This window comes from Anopheles moucheti, chromosome 2, assembly GCF_943734755.1.
Source record: "Anopheles moucheti chromosome 2, idAnoMoucSN_F20_07, whole genome shotgun sequence".
NCBI lineage: Eukaryota > Metazoa > Arthropoda > Insecta > Diptera > Culicidae > Anopheles > Anopheles moucheti.
The window spans coordinates 91,727,794-91,750,771 of record NC_069140.1 but is presented as its reverse complement, the minus strand read 5'-3'; the positions used below and the strand labels follow the sequence as shown (position 1 = coordinate 91,750,771).

General features: G+C 41.4%; 1 protein-coding gene across 4 annotated transcripts in view; it reads left to right on the top strand.

Moving 5' to 3' along the window:
• Window positions 1-296: 296 nt before the first annotated feature.
• Window positions 297-22,978, top strand: part of LOC128298551 (cysteine-rich motor neuron 1 protein) — a 177,285-nt gene continuing 154,603 nt past the window's right edge. For all 4 annotated transcript variants that reach the window (XM_053034315.1, XM_053034317.1, XM_053034318.1 and 1 more), the window contains exons 1-5: window positions 297-1,039; window positions 8,811-8,938; window positions 20,372-20,544; window positions 20,671-20,755; window positions 22,763-22,809. In XM_053034315.1, the coding sequence (XP_052890275.1) occupies window positions 825-1,039; window positions 8,811-8,938; window positions 20,372-20,544; window positions 20,671-20,755; window positions 22,763-22,809 (648 nt within the window). In that variant the 5' untranslated portion in view covers window positions 297-824. The remainder of the gene's footprint in view (window positions 1,040-8,810; window positions 8,939-20,371; window positions 20,545-20,670; window positions 20,756-22,762; window positions 22,810-22,978) is intronic.

Here is a 22,978-nt window from a genome sequence, read left to right as displayed (position 1 = left end):
AAGCACTCCCGCGAGAGGGAGAGAGGGACACACTGTCTGAAGCTGTCAGTGGTGATTTTATTTTATTTTCGTAATGTTTTATGGTAGATTTGTGTGTGTGTTTTTTTTTTTGTGTCTTTTACTGGCGTTTGCCAGCGGCGTCCCGATTCCCATCGCGACTGTCGGACAGAATCGTAATTTACGCGAACGCTTGACTCGTGCAACGGTTCGTTTGAATCGTCTTGCTCCGTGTGCTTTCCCACTGCTTTCTTTCCTTTAAAGATTTCTATTTCATTTTCCAGCTAGAGAGAAAAAAAATCACCCAAAAGAAAACAAATCCAAACCGCACGATAGAGTGAAGCATAGTGAGTGAGTCGCTTTCACCCGTGAGAAGAAATGAGAACGCGTGTAAGCTAAAACGGGAAACGAATCAAACACTTTTACCCTTATATTCTAGCAGATTAAAGTGGGATTTGATGGTGTTACTGGTGGCATTTCCCTAACAGCTTGCGAGCTGTATCGAACTAAAAGCGAAACAAAAGCCTCTTTACAGTGAAGTAATCGTGAGAGAGAAAAAAAGCAAAATATGATTTGCCGTGTTTCACTGCTTCCCGTTTGAAGTGCTGTGGTGTGTAAGTGTGGCCTCGGTGTATCGAGGGCCCCTCACCCTCATAGTTTCTGTTTCAAAGGCCGAGTGAGTGAAAAGAAACAAAAACGAAAAAACAACACAACCATAACCCCGTGTTCCAGCAAAGCATTTCCCACAGGAAGCCGTGGGTAGTGTCCTTCATCACCAACCCCTCACCCCACCACATCAAGTTCCCTTCCCGGGATGCCATGAATCGATGGGCGAGAAAATGGGAAAAGTTCTAGCGGCCATCCCGGCGCTCAACGGCAGCATATCGACGATAAATTTCAGCATTAAGCTGCTCATCTACTGTCTGATGGTACTGAATGTGAAAACTTTCGGCCTGAAGTGCGTCTGCAATCCGGACGAGTGCGACGTCATACGGCCGGAGGACTGCCCGGGCAAGGGCTACATCGTGTGGGATCCGTGCAAGTGAGTATAGAGCGCGTGGTTGTTTTTTTATTATGCTCGGTAGGACGAAACCGTCCCATAAAGTGTGCCCTTTTTTTGTATTTCATCTCTACATTTTCCCATTTGCACAACGACGCCCCCTCAATAATCTCTCCCCTTCGTGTATTTTTTCGGTTGTCTCTTTGATACGGAAGTGTCGTGCGCCCAAGGGTCGGCTCGATCGTTTGATGGGTTCATCATTGGGTAATCATGGACCAAGAAATGAAACGCATGCAGGGGCAATAAAAAGGCAGCGGGCGAAGGCAAAATTGATCCTTTCTGCCGAAAATGATAACAGTGTCGTGGGCATTGCTTTTGTCAGCCAATTGCCCGGGTTGTGTTAAATTGGGACATTTTGTGTACGTGTGTGTGTGCGAGTTGTACTTTTATGTAAGCTTTTTCACCCCCCTGTGGAGGGTGGAAACCTGTCAAACGGTCACCCCCCGCGTACGATTAACATGAGATTTAGATTAGTTCCATCGAAGTGCTTCATTTTCATCCAGCTGTACTTTATCGCTTGTTGAGTTTTCTTTTTTTTTTTTAGTTGGGATTCCGGAACTGGCCGCTCAATTTCAACAGCGAGGCAAGCTTCCGGTGACCAATGGACCATTTTGCACTGCTCAAAGGATGGGACCACATCCGGCCGTTAAATGGGACGCTTTAAAGCATCAATTTATGATAGTAATGGGACGCCGGCGCTTGACTGCTAGAAATGAACAAGGAGCAACAAGTTTTTCCTTGGGACGTCTGGCTCACTTTATGTAAAAAGGATACTAAATGGCGTAAAATGGTCGTGCATAAATTTATTCCCAGCACGTACGAAAGGATTTTGATGAGACAGATAAGATAACCTTTTCTGTCGTTTTTTTTTTCTGCTAGGCAATATGTGTCTGAAGGTTATCGGTAGTGAATAGTTTGAGCTGATCTAAAATTGAGCTGGACATTGGCACATTATTTATGATATTCTTTCCTTTTTAAGAGAGAGAGAGTGTGTATGTGTTGAGTTTGTTGACCTTTCATCGTTATTTTCTGTGCTTCAATATGAGTGTTTAAAAGACTTTACCATACATATTTAAAACAGATGACAAACCTTTAAAGTCGATCATCTGCAGACCCTTCGTATAGGGATTCGAAAGATCAAGAAAAAGTTTTCTCACCGAAGTTAAACTGCTTCGGGTGGTTAACACAGTGCCGAATCGTGGCAAATGATATGGGTGGCGATGCTAATGTCATCAGCCACATCAGCAACACTGCAGCAAATAAGAGCCCAGAAAAGTTTTCGCAACATGTAGCTTATTTCTGTGTGTTTTTTTTCGTTTAGTTTTACCCTACTGGAACTGTCGAAACATTTCGTTCCGTTGATCCAAAAGTCCTCGAAGAAGTTAAGCGTGGGTAAAGAACCAAAATTTACATAAGAGGAATGCTGCTCTCGCTTTGGCAGTAACTGTACGGGCTCCTTACCACGGTCACGATCCTTTATCGCCGAGATTGTGGTATGACATGTTGCAAAACATTTATTTATCGCTGCGGTAGAATGTTTGAGCAAAGTTAACACACGCGTTAGCAAAAGTTGGCTATTCCTGGGAAATTAGAAAACTCTGTGCTATGAGGAGAACGTTTTGGAGAAAGGTTTCTAGTTCATGTTTCGTGACTGGAGCACATGTGTGTTATATTTTAAATCAACAGAAACACTTAAATCTTAAAGCACGACATGGAAATATGAATGGATACTAACGTCATGAAATATATTATGATTAAATTATATGTTCAACAAATTTTCCCACACGGCGTTATGTCAGCCGGTCGAAATCTCAAGAAATTACAGTAAAACATACAGTTTGGTTCAACTTTTTCGTGACCTTGATGATCTGCAACCTCTTCTTTCCGGCCTCCTAGTTATTCAAGTAGACGCTCTTTTTGAGCTTTTTAAAAAAAAAATAGTTCGTCAAAATGTATCCAAGGAACTTTTGGGGTAGTTTACTGCCTTTGATCAAATTTTTATTTTTACTCAGTGTACGGATTTGCGAATTTCGGATTATTCGTTACATTTACCGGACTTGATGTGGCGTAGAAAAAAAAGGGTGATTTATTTCGTTGCACCCGTACTTGTAATAATAGTGTTTGAGTGCCCCTGGCACTCACCTTCCGACAGTTGACGAAACTTAACGAAACCGATCGTCAGCTGTCAACTTCCTGCCTGCGTCATAACAAAACAAACAAAAGTTGTTAGCACGTGTTGGCCGGGTCCGCGTCTACTCGTGCAGATTTTAGTGATCGGACGCGTGATTAGTTTCAGTTTTAGTTTAGTTTAGTGAGTGGTCCTTGCTCGTATGAATGCCGTTGATGCGTGCGAGGGGCCATCGGGTTGTTGGTAAGGATTCTATCGGCCAGGTAGTATGTCATTGGTTCGGTGATGCCTCATGTTGTCTTTCTGCAATTCCTGCAGATACTCCGTTGTGCAATGCTTCCTTCATCGCTTTCATCGAGAGTACGTACGTTTTCGATCCAGTGTAATCGGGAGTAAGAATGAATGCATGGATGTACCGATGAGGAAATGCGCTGGGGTAAGTGCTGCCAAATCGTTCGGGTCGTCTGGCGTGGGCAACAAGGGTCGTGCATTTGCTGAAGGATGGTGCTATATCCTTCGTAGGACAGCCTGGTGCTGCCTAAATGTCGGTATAGATGTCGCTTGGCCGTCTTCACCGCTGCTTCCCACAATCCGCCGAAGTGTGGAGCCATAGGAGGGGTAGAGTGCCAAGTGATCCCTTAATCATTAAGAAAATTTGGTGTTATTTTGCGTGAACACTCAGTTTATCTACTACGTATTGAGGTGAGGCCAGGTTAGACCATTAGACCACATACTCGTGTGATGTTTTAGGATGAAGGTGGCAAATTGTGGACGATATTATGTGACCATATTACAAAGCTCCGTAAGGTTTCGTAGATAAAACGATTGCTTTATTGTTGATCGCGAACGGCAGAAATACCTTCTTTCGAAACATGTTGAGGAACACTTTTAATCGGCAACACTCTTGCAGGGTGGAAACTTACTATCGTTCAGATGGGATGATCTTGAAACGATCACTTCTTGTGCTTCAATGAGCCATGCACTTCAATGCTTTCATGCTGCAATTTCGTGAACTTTAGCTTGCTGCTGGACAGTAAATCCAAAGGGCTTCTAGTCGTCATCTCCAATTAAAAAAAATCCTTTTTCCCAAGATGAGCCTGCAGTGTGGATTAATCTTCATTGGCAATTGTCTGATTAACTTCGTAATATCTTTTGGCACTCATTTTTGGGAATGCATATTTTTCTTTAAGTCAAGCTGTATAGTTTTAATATTTTAAATTAAAGTTGATTTGTAGTTTTCGTCTCACCAGCACAAAGAGTTATTTGCTGCGTTTGAAACAAATTTTTGCTCAAAACGAAAACTCATCATCATGATTGTGGGTATAATTACAGTTCTTATAAACCAAGCCTAAATACACTCGCACACACTAAAGCCTCGGAATGGGTCACAATAGTTACGCCCGCAACGCTTCTCATAAATGTCGTTTGCAATGGTTCGCCTAGCCTTATGTATATTGACGTGAACTACACGCCATAAATTAGCCGCTTTATCGCTTAAACCCTCGCACCGTGCACCCACCGGCGTTCGAAAACGAATCGAATCGTAAAACCATGCTTTAGCTTCAAATTTATATCTTCCAAATAGTGCAATTAACACCGCACCATCGCCTGCACCTTCCACTCCCATCCGCGTTCTTGCGTTCGCGTTTGGAGGAGGTCAATCCGCAGGTGCGGGAATGTTGGACTCTCCTTGCGCTCCATCCATTCCCGCCGACTTCCGTGTTGAGTAGTGGCCGTGTAATGCTCACCTTGAACGTTAATTTATGGTCACTTCGTGCGAAGCGCCCATTTCGGAAATCAGTACATATAGCTTTTTTGGATGTGAGTGTGAGTGTGTGTGCGAGAAGGGAAGGGACCGGTCACAGCACGTGGTGTGAAGGAGGGCATATCACGCGACCATTTTGCCTTCCATTGTTGAAGTGGAGCTTTGATTTGGGTTCCGTGTAGGGCACTTTGTGCTTAAAATTTGACTCTTGATCAATTGGTCAGTACCCCCCATAAAGTACTTTCTTACGCTAATTAAGCGAGAAGTATAAGCGGGATTGCAGGACTAAGGACTTAAAACATGCTTCAAATTGAACCGACCTCGGTCGTAACAGACAGAACAGAAGCAAAATTCTTCGAGTCCAAAAACCCATTGAGCTAAAGAAAAAACTAATGCTAAAGAAGCTTTGGTGCCTAAAGTGTTCCGAAAGAAAGGGGAAGCCGTAAAAAACTCGTTTCTCCTAATCTACTCCAAAAACCCCGTGGAGGTACACTTTACAGTGTTAATATTATTTTGCTCCCTTGCGGGGGGGGGGGGGGGGGGGGGGGGGGGGGGTGGGGCGAAAAAAAACGAAGAAGGTGTTTCGAGGTAAGGTGTGCCTCACTCCGATGGTGGCTACCGTTACCTTAAAATCTCTTGACAGCAAATTCCCGTGATTCGTTCGTATTTGCATGCTACGAATCTGAACAAAACTGTACCGTCCATTTAGCTGTGTGTGTGTTGTGTATGTGTATGTGGGCTTGTGTGGATCAGTAGAAGCCTTTTTCTCACCTAGAGGTAAAGTAGTTTCTGTTCTGCGTCTCCCTTCTGAACTGAACCCCAACCAAAATGGTGAGCAAATGTTTCTGATGTTTCTGCTTCACATTCGATTCTCTATTTTGCTCTATTTTTATTTCGTTCTTGTGTGTGTGTGTATTGCAAATCCTTGCTCTTTTTGACACCTTGATCGAGATCTCTTTTACGATCGTTCCACATGTGCTGCCGGACAACGTGAGGTTTGTGCAAGTTTTTTGTTTTACTTTGCCAGTTGATTGTACCCTTTCCATAGTGCTGAAGCGTTTCCACCATGCACCAACCTGCAGTACCCTTTTCACACTTTGTACTGCGCTGTTGCTTCGTTGCGCTTGTCCATTTTTCAACACAAACACACATACACGCCCGGGTGCTGTTCGAGTGGGCGGCTATTGCTCTCTTCAAAACCTTGTGTGCTGCTCGCTTTGCTAAGCCATTTTTCCCCCGAACTCGCTCGGGTGGGTGTCAATAATGCTGGGCCCAATGTAGTAGCCCCCGGTTCCGGACAAGGGCAAGGGCAAAAGCAAATAAAAGCAAAAAGGGGAATAAAAAAATCACGACAAGCGATGAATATTCAACGGAACGTAACCCCACCCGAAAGTTGGTCGAAAGCAGCCCGGAGCGATCAGGATGAACTATGAATTTCTTAGTTTTCCATGTACCCGGACCCGGGCGCCTTTGGGGGCGTCTCTCGGTGCGGGTGGATAAAAACACTTCCCTTCGGTGGCTCCTTGGGGGTACCAGAAAGGTACCAGAAAAGGGAGGTGCTGATTATTTGCTGATAAACCACTCGCCCCAGCTGTGGCGAGTGGGTGGGAAAAAAAGGTAGCACACAAGCAGCTATGTGACTGCGGGAAAGGTTGGGAAAATGCTTCGGTTGAAAACGGCAGCAGTCGCAGAACTTTGGTCTTTACTGCTGCGAGTCCACCGCTTGACCACCGGGTGGTAGTGTGACGCAAGGATTATCGCTCAGGAGAACTTTTGGGGTGTTATTTTTTTCGGCGTGTGCCGTTATTCCTACTATTCGTGTATTCGTCCAAAAAAGAGGGGAGAAGTTTGGAGGGAAAGTTTTGTACGTTTTTTGGAAGGATTGGGTGGGGATCTTAATGGACATGGGTAGGTTCAAAAAGTTCAGAGGTCGTGCTTGTTTGCGCATTGAGATAGGACGAATCCTCTACAGCTGGTAATTGTTAGTCATTTGTCTACCATTGCATTTCGGTACCGTTGCCTTAAACCCCACCAGTTAGGCAAGAAGGGACAAACGGGAAGGGTGTGTTAAATATATGTAGTCGACTGTTTTGAATGATAACCTTCTTTCAATTGTGCTAACGACCTCTGTGGGACATACTTGCTTTCGTAGGTGCTTATTTAATGTGCTAAATCGTGCCAGTTCCGTTTGCTAATTATAGCTCACCGATGTTGCTGAATGCAGGATGAAAATTGCATTTAAAAAGCGGAACGAAAATAAAAGTCTCCACATACATGTATACTTTATTTCACAACATTGGTTGACTTCATGAGGGAGATAATCATTCCGGTGCACAATGGGCGCATTAGAACGTGCGATCCGATAAAATTATGTTTTTGAAAATTTTAGGACATTTTTATATAACTACTTTAATCGTGAATTGGGAGAGTGAAATTAAGGAAATAAAAATAAGATAAATTATATAAATAAAAGGGTTTAAAACATTTTTATACGCAAAAAAAAACTTTTGAAAGGTGCTAGATAATGCTTTTTCAAACATTATGCTGTCTAGATAACCAACTACCAAACTTAGTAACTGTATTGAACTTGTTACTGGAACAGATGATAAGAAAGTCTTCATGGAAATCTCCCAAAAAATCAAAATGCGTCAACATTTATTGGATAGGAGCTCCTATCTTTCTCTTTCTCTGTTTAATTTATATAAATTTCAGCTTTTTATTCTACTAAACTACTTTTCATGCTAGTGTTCTCATGACCACAAATATTTAAACACCAAAGAGTAGTTTATACCAATTGCCTCTTTAAGGTAGTGCTAGGATAGGAAATAATATTAGAATTAAATAATAGTTATACTATTTTACTATAACCTTTATTTATTTTTTTGTCATACGGCTCAATTTTGCTGCGTCCAAACACAACCTCCGAGATACTTTTCATGTCAAATATTTGTCAAACCGTAATCAAACCTTAGTTCCTATATTTACTAAGCAAAGCAATTAAGAAATTCCATTTTAAATAATTGCGGTTTACGATTTCACCAAGTCTAACGCATCTAAATTTTATCTTCCTTTTATATTATTAGTACACCCGATAAGATAGTGGGTTAATGTCTAGAATTGTATCCAATTTATTCCTAAAGAATAAATTAACATGTTTGGCATTTTTGGTAGATTTTTGACCGTTTTATTTCAACGAACGTCCAATGTGCGATGAACAAGCCCAATTAACCATGGAGACGCCTGGTGGTTATGGGAAGGTGTGGTAATAGTTTTCCACTCATTTCATCGGGTTGATCGAAGGTCCTAGTTACTCCCCTTTCTCACCCACACTACATTCAAACCAACCGTCACACATGTGGTTTTGTGTAAGCACTTTTCCGTCAAACCAGAATCGGTGCTCGTAAAACCCGCAATGGTAAAAAGTCACGAACGGTAATATCCCGGTGTATGCCCGCCGGGTAGCGGAAAATGATTGCTATAGTTATTTCACCGTCTGCTGCTGTGTGTTTGTGACACAGCCGTAGGGAAGGGATTTTTGCTAAGTGAAATGAGAAGAAAACAGGCAAAAATCAGTAACACCACTACCGGCATGTTTTGGAGTGATGGAAATTGTTAAATTTTATATCCCTACGAGCACAATCAACAGCACACTCGACATGTACATTTGCTGGTCCCGTTTGCTATCCCCGCAGCTATGCGTTCGGTGAATTATTGTACAACTGTTTCCTGACTACGGCAAACTTCCTCTCCGGTGCGGCACTCTTCCCACCGTTCTCTTTTGTATCATTGTTAACCTTCTATTTTTTCAATTTTTCCTCCGCTGATTTACGCTACCATCCTCTCGGTTTTATTCGCCACAGGTGCTGCAAGGTGTGTGCACGAACACTCGGCGAGGCGTGCGGTGGACCGGGCGGATTTTCCGGGACGTGTGAACCACCACTTAGCTGCGTTTCCAAGCCACCGGTCGGTGGTTCCGGCGTCTGTATGGGTAAGTAGCGCTTGCGGTCATACGCACCAACCTTACCAATGGCCATTATCGCGGAAGGTGTACCCCGGGTTTTGTAAATGGTTTTTTGAGGGACGGGCCTCATAATTATGTGCTGGATCGGGTGGATCTCATCGTTTCACAACATGGGCCAAACATAGAAAAGTGGGGGGCCGTAACGAGGGCATTCAATTTGTCAACCGCCGATCGGGAGGTCAACTTCATAAATTGATCCGAACGCCGCACGAATGCCGCGTTGTTGGGCTGAGAGTCGATTAAATTGTTGCACACAACAACAGCAACAACCAAAAAGGCCATACATTTGGGATAACGATTAGTGATTACATCGATACAAAGTGGTTCGATGTCAATTTACACTTCATAAACTTATCGATTGACGATGTGGTTGCGAAATGCGTGTCGAGCGTTTTAAATTGAACGCTTTTAACGATGATGAACGCACGAAATTAATGGATTTGGTGGTTTTTGCAATAACGTTTGCCATTTTTCTGTTCCGGGTATTACATTACGGAGGATAATAATTAAGTTTTTTGTGTGTGTGCTTATTTAGAGATGATGGGTAAACGAATGTATGTGTGTTGTTTGTCAATTAGTGTAATTAAATGTGCATATTTTAATTATCTAAAAGCATGGTGGTATGCAACAATTGGCAAAGTGCTGTGAACTGGAGAATAGTTACCACTCTTATATGCGGCGGGCTAAATTTCACTCTTCTTCTTCTTTTTCTTCTTCTTCTTCTTCTTCATTATTGGCACAATAACCTCAAGAGGTTAACTTTAATAATAAATCAATATAATATTCGTTTATTGGATAGATATTCTCAATATAAGAGTCACCACAGTATTCAACATATTTTGAATTTAAAATAAAAATAATAATTATTAAATAATAACTATTAATGATGTACATTCGATAAGTATAAAAGTAGCAATACTACAAAATAATGTCAATAATTTCTATATTTCTGTTTATAAAAAGATTTGAAAAGATTTGCTTCAAAAAAGAACACAACAGTTATGTATAGATTAATATGTACTGCAACACTTGATAGGAATATCAGACTTAATTTAATACAAATACCAAGTACACAGATTTAAACAACAAAGTGCAGTCGTTTGAAAAAAAAACAGTTGAACAAGAGTAGAATGCGTTTGAGTGTAAAATGTGTGAGAAACTGATCAAAGTAAACCAAAAACAATTAAATCGTTCAATGGAGTCAATACACGACTTTCTACAATCTTTTCTCCATATCTAAGTTTTATGAACTGAATTTTGATTTGTTTATTTTGAGAATGTATGTATTGGAATCTAAAAAAAAGAATACTTCAAACGCATGTTATATCATTTCTAGACCTTGGAAATTTTTCAAATAGATTATCAACGGTTGGATTGCTAGGTCTCCGGATAATAGTTATCTGTTACTGCATTTTACAATTTATATTATAAAGATTAATGATTTTCTACAGAAAGAAGCTTGAAATAAAAGCTTAAAACTAATTCTACTTATGCTGCAACAGTGATCCATTTCTACTATCTTCCAATTTCTACACTACATTACACCATATCGACGTGCAACATGATGGACACGACCCTGTTTCTAAGCGCGAAAAACATGGGAATGGAAACACCCATGGGAAAACATTTTTGAACCATACTTCTACCAGCTAGAAAATTTGCTGGTCCAAAAAAAAAAAACCCACCCATAACTGTGTGTTTATGGAAAAGATTGGATAGAGATGAAGCAAAGGAACGGAACGGAACAGAGAAAAAAAATTGCAAAAAGCACGCAAAACAGACAAGCACAAACATAAGCGAGTAAATATTAGCTCTTGCCGCCGGGAAGCGGTTCCGGTGCACATGGCTACGGGGAAGTTTTGTCGTTCCGACAGAACGACAGGACCCACCCGGCAGTGGGTGGCACCGTGCCGCCACACCGGAACAGTACCGGGCTCCAAGAACCATCAATGGAAACGTGGGCGACGTGGTCGGCGACGAACGTAACGCTCTCACCGTAACGCTGGTGGTCCGGTGGATGGTTCTGTTGAGAGGAGATTTAATTAAAATGAAATTAAATCTGTTCCAAAGTAATTCCCCGTCCGGTCCGGAACGTCCGACGGCTGGACATGGAAACTTCAACCCGCGGGTGTCTTGGTGTCCCGCGCTGTCCAGTGTGGCGCATGATACCGGTTGGAGATTAGGAGGAGACAGCGCAACCGGGAACAGATCGCCGCTACGGGAAAGAAGTTTATTAATCATCAGTTATTTAGGGTGGATACTGAAGAGTCCACACCACGGGAGGTCATTTGTTCGTAATCACTATGACCGCTGAAGATTGACGGTTGTTTAAAGATGGATCGAAATTGTCATCGTGAAGCCGAGCTAAGTCTGAGTATTTAAGCAAGATTGACGCGGAAATTGGATCTCTCTCACCGCTAGATAATAAGACACACATCTATTGCAAAATCTAACGACAACCCCTAGGACATTATGCTGGTGATAATGACCTGGCCCGTCTTGTAATTACTTACCATGCAATACGACAATGCATGTCACCACACATTAAGCTCACATTACATATTATCCCGAGCTAATGTACCTGCAGCTCTCGGCACGGCCTTACCTTCCTTCCTTTTGTGTGTGTCTGCAGAAGAAGAGTTGAAAGACTTCGGTGGTGCACGTGCATTACCTTCATGGCACCCTGGGCCATATCTTCTTCCCTTCGTAAGAAGCTTTCTCGACGGTCATTAACACCACTGTTTCTCTCCCATCATGTCGTTTGCTGCAGGGGAATGGACTAATGGAATGTAAGCAAATCACAAGAACTGCCGCCATCTTTTTTTGTCTCGCTCTCTCCCTCTCTCCATGTGCGGCTAGAGGGGGCAAAAACGGTTAGAAACCGTAAAATAGTTGGGTTATTAAAAAACAAAAATTGCACATAAATTTTAGAAGCTTCCGGAAGTGGGTAAAACGTAACCAACCGGAAGGTATGGAGTCTGTGTTGCAAATTATCCTCTCAGTTTACACCCCAATGGTGGTGCGCTGTTTTTTGTTTGACTTTTCCAATTTTTTGCTGCACTGGTCCGCTCCCAAATGTGCCATAAGGTTGCAAGAGATACAGCGCATTGAGTAAACTATTGTTCGGTGCCTGCTTTTTCTTGTTGTGTGCAGTTACTACCACTGGTTTGTTCCCCTTCCGGGTGTAAAAGCTTTTATTTATCACAAACCACCAGGTTCTGGAGCTGGTAGCTTGTGTAGCTGTCCAGAGGGAACCGGCCCTCGCAACCGGACGACAACTTTTCCCGGTACTGTCCAATGGGAAATTGGATTGTAACTATAACGGGGGGACCTGGTTTTTTGAGAAACAGATAGAGAGAGAGAGAGAGCGCGAGGGAAAAGGTGACCACCTCTGTCTTTCAGGATAGATTAACCCATTTTATCTGTTTCCTGCGGTTTCCCACAGCCTTCAAGAGCAATGCTGTCCATGCTGCGGCCAGCGGGAAGTTACGTTCGTCGTGCTATTATTTGCTGGCATTGTAATTCCGTTTTTTTTTTCGTTTGCTTTTAGCCACTCATGACAGCAGAAAAAGCCACTCATTGCAGTCCACCTGAGAGCGTGTGCGGAAGGAATTTATTCCGAGCAGTCTGGCCATCCAACTGGCCCCCGTTTCGCATACAAAGCCGCATTTTTACCGATAGTTTAGAACATCGAGATGATGGTGTGTGGTACGATTCGCATCGCAGGAGTATTGTCCGCTACCGGCACCAATGCTTCATCACCAGCTCTCGTTCATAAATTGGATGTATTTGACTGAGCTTTATCAGGGGGTTTTGGGTGGAATCTTCATTCGTTTTGTATCGGGGGCCAGGTGATCGAAATAAGCAAAAAAAAAACCCCACTGCATGTGAAATGGTGGTATCGATCGTGCCCCAATAACGGCAAAACAGAATTTGTTCCACTCAATCTATCTGCCGGTGCCGGAATATGTTCCTGCTGCTTGCAAGCTTATTTACGAATGGGTAGCAGTGAACCATCGGTACGTACCACAGAGCATGTACAGACCGGAAGAGGATATCAGTTTCGCTTTTCATTCTCCAAGGATTGGGCAGAAGAAAAAATAAAACACACACACCGAATGTGCAGACAGCAGACGGAGGCGCTCGGTCCGGAGTTTGGTGGTTTGGGAGGGGAAAATTGTCTGAGAAAATTCAGCCACTTTTCAAACTGGATGCAAAGTGGACAGGTACGGTTAGTTGAATCGGGGTTGGGAAATTGGATTTCTGTGGTCTTGCACCGCCGATGCGATGGCACTGATGAAACACCTTTGGGCGATTCGGGCGAAGGTTGTTGGGGAGGAGAAAAAAATCTGCAGCGAGAAAATTGTTCATCCATTTCTAGAGACAGCATTTGTTTGGCGGGAAGGAATCGATGGTTCTGAGAGAGAGAGGTTAGACGGTTAGAAGGGATGAAGATTTGCTGCAAATTGTTTCGAACGTTATTCCACTTGGGATGGTATCGGTTTGTTAGATTGTTGTTTCATTTGCTCCTTGGTAGTTCCTTTTTTTTGTAACGAGCTGTTTTATTTGTGAGGAACTGTTTTTTTTTTAATGAACTCAATCAATACAACATTTTCCAAATGTGTACACTATAAGAAAGCTTTTCAAAAATTTGGTTTTCCAAAAAGCAAACGAATCGTACAGCATCATACATAAGGTAAATGTACACTGTCTCTCACAGGCAGACACACACAAAATGACTGAATACATTTTCAATTTTCCCTTAATCAGCTTACTTAACAAAAATATGAAGTAAGCCGGAAAAATGATGAGCGCACAAAAACTGAGCCAGACATTTGTTGTTTGCATAAAAACAGCGGGAAAGCAAATGGACAAAGAGACGAGCAAAAAAAAAAAAAAGAATATGCAAGAAACGTTGTCCCGACACAAGCTTCAAAAAGTTAGAAAAGGGTTCTGGCACGGGCAGCATCTGCTCCCCCACGTGGGTGATCAGTTTTTGGTGATGTGTTTTTTTTTTTGAAGCTGAGTGGTGAAGATCTGACGAAAAAAGCGAAAACAGCAGCCAGCTTTTGCTTTGACTGGTGTGTGTTCGCTGCTTTTGAAGGTACGTGCTGTAGATTACTTTTCAAATGCAAAACAGAAAAAAGAGGGTGCAACGCCACAATGTTTCAGTGTGGGCCTCATGACACGAGCATGTAGCAACATCGAATGAAGAGCACACAAAACGGTAAGGGATTTAAAAAGCATAAAATTAGTACCATAATTAACTGAAGGGGTTTCACTTTGTCTTTGGAATCAATATAAATAATCTATTTCGGTAGAAAAAGCAGTGCAGATGGAATTTGTCAAGGATAGGTAACGGTTTTTATCATGCATGCCGTGTGGAAAAACACACACAGTTGGTTCGGTTGAATATTCAGATTAGAAAGAAAATGTTCCCTTCATGATTCGTTGGTACGGTGGATGTAGGTATGACATTATGAAATGTTATTTTTTATATTTTTTTAAAATAAGATTCGTTCATGAATAATTATAAGCCGTACAATATACCGAACAGGCATTTTTATTCCTCTTTTGAATTTTTATTTTGCAGTAAGGATCTTTTGTTTAATAAAAAATGGGTCTAAGAATTGCCAGAGAAACATTTTTTAATTCCACAAAATGTTTGCAACAGAACTTAAAATATCTTAACCGTATCATGTTTGGTAGTTTCAGCTTATAGCTCGAGTATTCATTTTCCGCTTCGTGGGTGCTTTAAATGCTTTAAATTTAACGACAAGTTGCTCGCAAATGTCACACCTCGTCCGAAAAACCAAGAGTTTTCATTAACATTCTGCGCACATGCTTGCATTCGAGTGAAAAATCAGTCTCAGAGCTGGAAAATTCGGTTCCACGAAATTCTAACACACGACGCCCATTCGAAGTTGATCGAAAGCTAGACCAGGCTCGATGGAAAGTCTCCACCAAGCCAACCGTGGTAGAAAACATTAGCTAAAGAAACGCAATGTTGCTGTACTTTTATTTACTCTTTTGACTGCTCGGTGCTATCATGATGCCGCACGATACGCCCGTTGACATGAGGGACGATTGTAATCGCTTCGCTCGAAAAACCGAACCACACACCTTCGCCGGGAGAATGGCAGAGGCGCATGTTTTTCACGGATATTCTCGGAAGCGTTCGTAGCATTTATTAGATTCCGGAATAAATTTATTCCATCCACACGTAGCTGTTTGCTGCGAGGAAATCGAATTCGCGAGACGAATGCTGAGTCGTTCACAATCGCTCCTTGTGCGATCCGTTCGCTGGTCATCCGTTTCGGACGCTTTTGTTTTTTTGGTGTAGCATCCGGATGGGTGGAACAAAAAAAAAGATGCTCACTCATTCAATTTTCCTTCACTCACCTGCTTTTCTTACGTTCTTCGGTAAGACACAAAAGGTGTGGAATCGATTTGGAATGTGATCCCTTAAACGGGGCAACAAATTGACTTCGTTACGACCCAGGCGCAGAGCTGGGCATGGTCGTAACGGCGAAACAATGCCCACGCTGGATTCTGCGGGGATTACAATGTTTTATGATTACACGCCTATGATTACGTTTTTTTCTTTGACTTCTTATATTTGGAGAGGATTTTGGGCGAACGATTGGAGAGTGTCGGGCATGACACGTGTGACCACATTTCGCCAGTAAACGGGTCGTTGAATCGATAGCTGGTGACACATTTCGAAATTACTTAATAATAAACCTCACAGCAACACGTGAATGGTGTCTCGTGTTGTAGTCCTTTCCTCGCATGAAGGTCACTGTTTTGGCCAGTATTATTGGACTTGTTTTTATATAGTCAATAATATGATATCGACTGTTCATTTCGTACCACAATGTATCGATTTTATCTAATTTGTTTTGCTGTATTAATCTCAATTATTTAATTTAAAAAAATTAATTACAATTTGCACAATTTGGAAAGAAACATGAGCGTAACTTATTTATTTTACCCACATTAATAATCGATTACAATGCGATGCGATTTTTGGCGTGTGGCAAAACAAGCAACCCAACCCGAAAGCACTAATCAATTAAGAATATTAAAGCCCATGATTGGTCCACCGATGACCTCCGGTGCACGATTCCACGATAATGGAATTTCCATAAAATGAAATCAAGTCCACCCGTTGTCACCCATGCCCATAGAGCACCCCACGATCGAACAGGTTTCGATTTCGAGTGGCCATATTTGCAACCACAAGGCGCAATTTGTAATATGTGTTTCGGATGAAACCCAATTTGTGCGTTTTTCGGTACCGGATCCCGCCAAGCTGTAGGCACACTCTTGTTGCGACCTTATTAAATGTTCATGCTCACCATCCAATCGGATTGATCAAAAACAGTTTCACGTATACCCCGTGTGTGTCCCGGCTAGAAAAGAGGATGGTCGAGAGTGGGTTTGATTTGATTTCGAATGTGAATCGCTCGAAAATGCTGTCCCCCTTGATATGTTGGTGAGGGGACATTTTGTGGTGCGAGAAGACCAAAGTACCTGCAGAAAGAATTTGACGATGAAAATGTAATCATCACAGGGATGTATATGTAAATTGTGACATGTAACTGCTCTCTACGTTGCAGATGAATTTCCTGCTGTCAAAATAAAGATGAAACACAATACCGGAAGCATTTGTTGTTTGAGGATATTGTTTTTTTTTTAAATATTCATTTTAAAACCGATACCCAGCAAAAGCTTTTAAAATTATGTACTATTTGCGTAAAATATTCATACGATTGTTTTGGGGTTTTCATTCAATAGCACAACGCGCTGGCACAATGCTCATCAAAAGGTGATTTGCAGAACGGGACAGAACGTATAATTTGAGAGCTACAAAGCAGAACGAGAACTCTTGCCGAGATTGAGTTAGCTTGTAATCAAGATTGAATCAGATTGTGCTTTTTAAGGGCTTTCAAAAGATACCGATATGGTGGGGGATGTTGTGGGATGATAAAATAACCTAACCCGATCCGTATCCACAAAAACCTCATGTTGCTTCTAAAATGTAGCCAAAACACAATTTCGCCTCGGGCGAGGACATAAAAACCAATTCAATTTCACCAACCCTTCCTATCCATGTTGTCGTTTCGGATAATCTCATGCGTTTCCAGTCCGGTCCAGGGAATCCACATTGGCGTAATAGGTCGGTACGGTTTTAATTTTGTGAAATAAACCTTATGGTAGATACGGTTGAAAATATTTAAATAATTTCAAGCTTGATTTTCTTGCTGTTTCGAAAACAACATGAACGTTTTTAACTTTTTTTCTGGTAGGATTTCGTTCTAAATTAATATGCGTCAAAAATGGGTTTTTCTTGATGGAGGCGCCTAGTCGTTCGTACTTTATTTAAGTAACCTCTGTGTATGGTTCTAAATTTATCATAACTTTACAGAAAAGCTGGATTATGAGGCTGTTACGCCAAATATTGTTTTGATTATAAAGTATTAGGATTATGAATCGCATGAGATTGTGTGGGATAAAGCTCTCTGCAAAGCTTTCTTCTCGATGGAGACGCCTAGCCTTGTTTAGTTTTTTTTTTCAAATACGAAAAAGGAACAAATATACTGGATTATGTTCTATTTATGCATCTACCATGAATCAAGGAACTTTTACGAAAAGTATTTTATTATACTCGTTTTGTAGTTTTAATAGCAAATTAATAAAAAAAAATGTACCTGTAGAGCTTTCATTCTGATGGAGGCGCCTGGTCTTTTTTCTGGTTTTCTTTAGAAACCCAATAAAGGGACTAAAATTCACACATATTGGGTGGTTCAATCCATTAATTGGCTTCTATGTATATTGTTGTTTGATAAATATAGGACTTTCTCACCCATCCTTGGGCAGGGTTGGTTGTATACGTCTCATTGCATCTCTTCCGGTTCACAAATCCCAAGCAAAAGACATCCTTTACTTCCCGAATCAGACTCGTAGATTGGGTGATTTTTCATCATCGTTTACATACATTTTCCTTCGTATTTTTTCTAGCCAAAGGCTGTTACCTTGCATGCTTCATCCTAACCGCTCGTTTGCCCCAAATTGGGTAAAGAAAGGGTAACATAATGGTGGGATCGTCGCTGGAAACGGTCTTAGATAGACCTTCTGGTTGAACGGGTTAGAAAACGCAAGAGTGTTGTCTCTCTCTCGACAGATGAAAGGCAGTCTCAAACTAGGCTCATCGCAATAAACCGAGTGTGTGTGTGTATGTTGCACGAAGAAGAGGAACAGCAAATGGAGTGAAGTGAAAAAAGGGACTATAAATTTGCATTAGATCGAAACCGTTTTAAGCCAGAAACCTCAGGACGCTGGCAAATAATCGGTCGGGCATTCGAACACGGAACCGAATCAAGAAAGTCTGCTCGTGCTACATCAATTTTCCGCATACCAAATTTTGTAGCGGATTACCTTCCTTTCTTACCATTTGGCTGAACAAAAAAGGGTGCCATTTCCCCGGGCAGGATTGTTTGCTCGGTGCGTGTGTCTTTTCAATTCTTTTTTTTCCGTAAAGCTTATAAAAACGAATAACGGTGTTCCAGAGTTCCAGGAAAAACGTGACTGGTAAATTTGTTGATTGGTGATACGTGTCTCACAATGGCTGGCCTTTATATCTGCAATCGGCACCGAGTAAAATTGATTTTGATTGCGTTTCGGTATGCGTGCTGAAAGCAAAAGAAGGCTCAAAAACACATCATGAGACTCATAAGCGGCGGACTATAAAACAAACAAATATAGAATGGGGGAAACGGTACGGTTGAAACAATTTCTTAAGAAAAGATCAATTGTGGATCAGTATTTGAACTAATGTTTTATTTTCTGTGTAGCAAACAAACAAGGCACTTCTGCAGGCCGGAAGTGAGTCCGTACGATAAACACTCACAACAAACCTTCTCAAACATTCCTGTGTTTTTGCGAGGACAATCTTTGAGCGTCTGGTTTTGGTAACTGTAGCATTTGAGCTTTTGAACGCGTGATCCTTCCTTTATTTGCCCTCGGTATGGTTTGCGATTGTTTCGCCTTATTGCATTCGCCAGCCTTTAGATGGGGGCAGATTTTTCCGAGCTATATTTTTAAGGGTGATCCTTCCCAAACAGTCTCAGCCCCGCTCCGCTTCAAATTGTTGATAAATTGATGGTTCATCTGTACGGAATGAAGACACAATGAGCTTTGGCTGTGTGTTTTTATTTTGCAAACGGAGCAAAGCCGGCAAATATTTGCTTCCTCATATCGTCATCGGTAGGTTTCGTCAGCAATCACACTACCGAAATCAAGCCCCCGATAGCAGGAACGCAAACAACGGAAGCAACGGACTGGTGGTTCGCTTTATTTGAATTGATTTATCTTGATTGTCAGCGATCAATAACCGGCCGGAAAGTCGATTTATCTTTCAAACTGGTGGCCCACGACATTTTGCTGGGTCAGTGTTTAAAAACAAACATAAATAAATGAAGATTTTGTTTTACTACCGCAACTATAAAATAAAAAAAAGTGGAGAAACAAAAGATAAAAAGATTGTTGTTTTAAAAGAGCATAGACACATCTTTGCGAACTTTTCCAATCCATCTCTAATTTGTTTGCCGCCCGCCATCGGAATCGAATGAAGCGCGCACCGAACGAAAACTCACCGGCTGAAACTGATTTGCATAAACTTGAGCACATTCTTGCATACCAAAATCGAAATGCATTCTATTTCACGGCCACCACTGGTACGATGCCAGTGCTTCCGAAACATTTCCTTTCATTAGAAAACCCCCGGTGCGGCGGCGGCACCAGCGTCACAAATAAAAGGATGTCATTTTCCAAAGAATCTTACTTTTGCAAAACTTCCGCCCTCAATACTAACTCTGCACGGCGCTGGGGGAATTTATTCGTTTGGCTTTCGGTTTTCGTTTCCAATTCGTCCCCCACCTCTGAGGTGGTGGCCGCAACTAAGAGCTAAAAGATGCGCTGTTCGAAACTATTCGCACGGGAGGAATGATGAAAGCAGGAAACAAAAAAGAATTGAAACAAACCAAAAGAAAAAGGTATAACTTCACTTTTATTCAAAAGGAAACTCTCGCACAACCGCTCCTCGTTTGTGCACGGGTGCGAAGCAAAACTCCTCCGGGGCCTCAATTAAATCGGTTTGCCCTTCCCGAGCGACGGCGAGCCTGATGCGCTAAGTGTACCAAGGGTGTCGCTGCAAAATAACAAAACAAACGTGTGCGAGTGCATTTTTGCTTTACTCCTATTTTACTTGGAATATTCTTCACTTCCTAGTGGCAACAATTTTCCCACCGGTCAGTTGGTGTGCCCGGGTGTTGTTTGTTTGTTTCCCTTTTTAATGAATTTCCATGCGAAATCGTGCTTTTTTCTCTCACACTGCAGACGTACCGCCAACGAGCCTCGATGGGGACCGGCCGGGAGGCGTGGACGACTGTCCGGAAACCGTACTGATCGAACCCGGCTGCGAGATTGTCAATCGGAAGTGCAAATGCTGGGACCGGATACGGCTGTGCAAAAGCAAGTCCATCAGCAAGTGGGATTTCAAAAACATGGAGGTAGGTGTAGGTAGCAAAACTCCGCATCCGCATGACGCTGGAAAAATTCTGAATTTGTGCTAACTTTGCAATCGGTCTTTCCATTTTTTTTTTCACCCCACTGCTGCTTGTTTGTACTACTTTCAGGAGTGCCAGCTGAATATTGAAAATCTCGTGAAAACGGAGCTGGAGTTCGACGAGGACTATACGGCACCGCCGAGAGTAAGTTTTGGTGAGTAGAAGTATAACAATTAAACACAATGAAACTGCAATAAAGGGTTTCTAGCGCATTTCAAATTAAATTTTGCTCTTGACAGTGTGGAGTAGTAACTTTAGCACGATGTTGTCTACAAACCCATAGTTTAACGTAAATAATGCAGGTATCCCATTAGAACTTTATCTATTCTCGCATATTACTCTCCATATGAGCTAGAGACAGGGTTTTTGTTACAAATGATTCCTTATTTCAAGATAAACTGGATTTCGCTCTAAATTAATATGCGTAAAAGCGGGTTCTTCTTGATGGAGGCGCCTAGTCTTTCGTACTTTTATTAAGTAACCTCCGTAAATCTAAAATTATTATGACTTTACAGAAAAGCTGGATAATGAGGCTGTTACGCCAAATATTGTTTTGATTAAAAAGTATTCGGATTATGAATTGCATGAGATTGTGTGGGATAATGCTCTCTGCAAAGCTTTCTACTCGATGGAGACGCCTAGTCTTCCTTAATTTGTTTTCAGACACCAAAGAGGAATAAATATACTGGAATATGTTCCATGAATCAAGGAACTTTTACGAAAAGTATTTTATTATACTCGTTTTGTAGTTTTAATAGCATATTTTGTTTTCTAAAAAAAAGTACCTGTAGAGCTTTCATTCTGATGGAGGCGCCTGGTCTTTTTTCTGGTTTTCTTCAGAAACCCAATAAAAGGACTAAAATTCACACAATTATGTGCTTTTCTCTTTAGATTTTCCTTTGGCTCTACTTTATGCGCACACATATTGGGTGTTTTAATCCATTAATTGACTTCTTTGTATGTTGTTGGTCGAGAAATATAGGACTTTCTCACCCATCCTTGCGCAGGGTTGGTTGTATACGTTTCATTGCATCTCTTCCGGTTCACAAACCGCAAGCAAAAGACATCCTTTTCTTCCCGAGTCAGACTCGTAGATTGGGTGATTTTTCATACATTTTCCTTCGTGTTCTTTCTAGCCAATGAATCTTGACCAAGAAGAGTAGTAACTTTAGCAAAATGTTGTCTTCAAACCCATAGTTTTACGTAAATAATGCAGGTATCCCGTTAGAACTTTATCTATTCTCGCATATTTCTCTCTATATGAGCTAGAGACAGGGTTTTTGTTACAAATGATTCCTTATTTCAAGATGAACTGGAAAGTCTCGACGAAGATCTGAAATTGTTTCTCATCTTCTGGTTTTAGTTAAAAATAAGTTTCCCCATAGGACATAGTTTCTTCAACTAAAATATTCGACAGTTTTCGTCGTCTTGCTCTATATAATCTAAATTCAACTTCTCAAAAACTCATAAAATGGTTAAAAGGTTCATCATATCATCGGAAAACCCCTTGTAAAGCTTGAAACTACAACGAATTTGATTGCAAGGTAATCAGATTAATTCATTAAAACTGGGGTTTAAGTGTACGAGTGGAAATTGGAATCATTTCTGAGTTTTCTTTTCAAGTTGTGGATGAATGTGGACGGTATTTTATGTTCTGGATTTTGTGAAAATTAATATGGATTCTATTGAAATCTATCTCAACTAACCGGATATTACAGATATGTTTGGAAATGTTTGAGTTCTGATTTGATTTCTGATTTCTGAGTTCTGAATTTGATAAAAATGGAAAAAATCGACATATAACTATGGATATTCCTTTTTAATTCTCACAAACTCAGGAGTTCAAAACTAGCCCTTGTTTTCCTCAGAAAAAAAACTCTGTGTAAACATGCAACCAAGCACCAACAATGTAACAACCCGTCATATCTTATCCGAGCGCAGCCTTGTTTTCTCATTTCCGGTGGGAAATTAACTGGAATAGTGTTCAATCGAAAGGTTCCGGTAGGCAGGATCGTGATAATGTTTTCTACTTCATTACACAACGGTTGATAACGAATTTCAATATCCCTTTGAACGGACGCTTACATCAGTTCGCTTAGATTAGCAATTTTACCAGCTAATAATAACCTCGGCTTCTGTTTTGCTAATCTATTCCTTCCAGAATCGATCGTCACGAGTCGGGGTCGGAGGAGAAAAAAGCTGTTTCAGGTAAGATTGGTTTAAATTGATTGCAAACAATAATTTTATATAACCACATTTTATGAAGTTGTTTACGATAGTGCGCAAATATTTCTTACATAATTAATTTAATTAAGCAAGCTGCTGCACTGTTTTTGCACACCAACCGAAATGAAACTGTCTCGGTGAAATCACAACG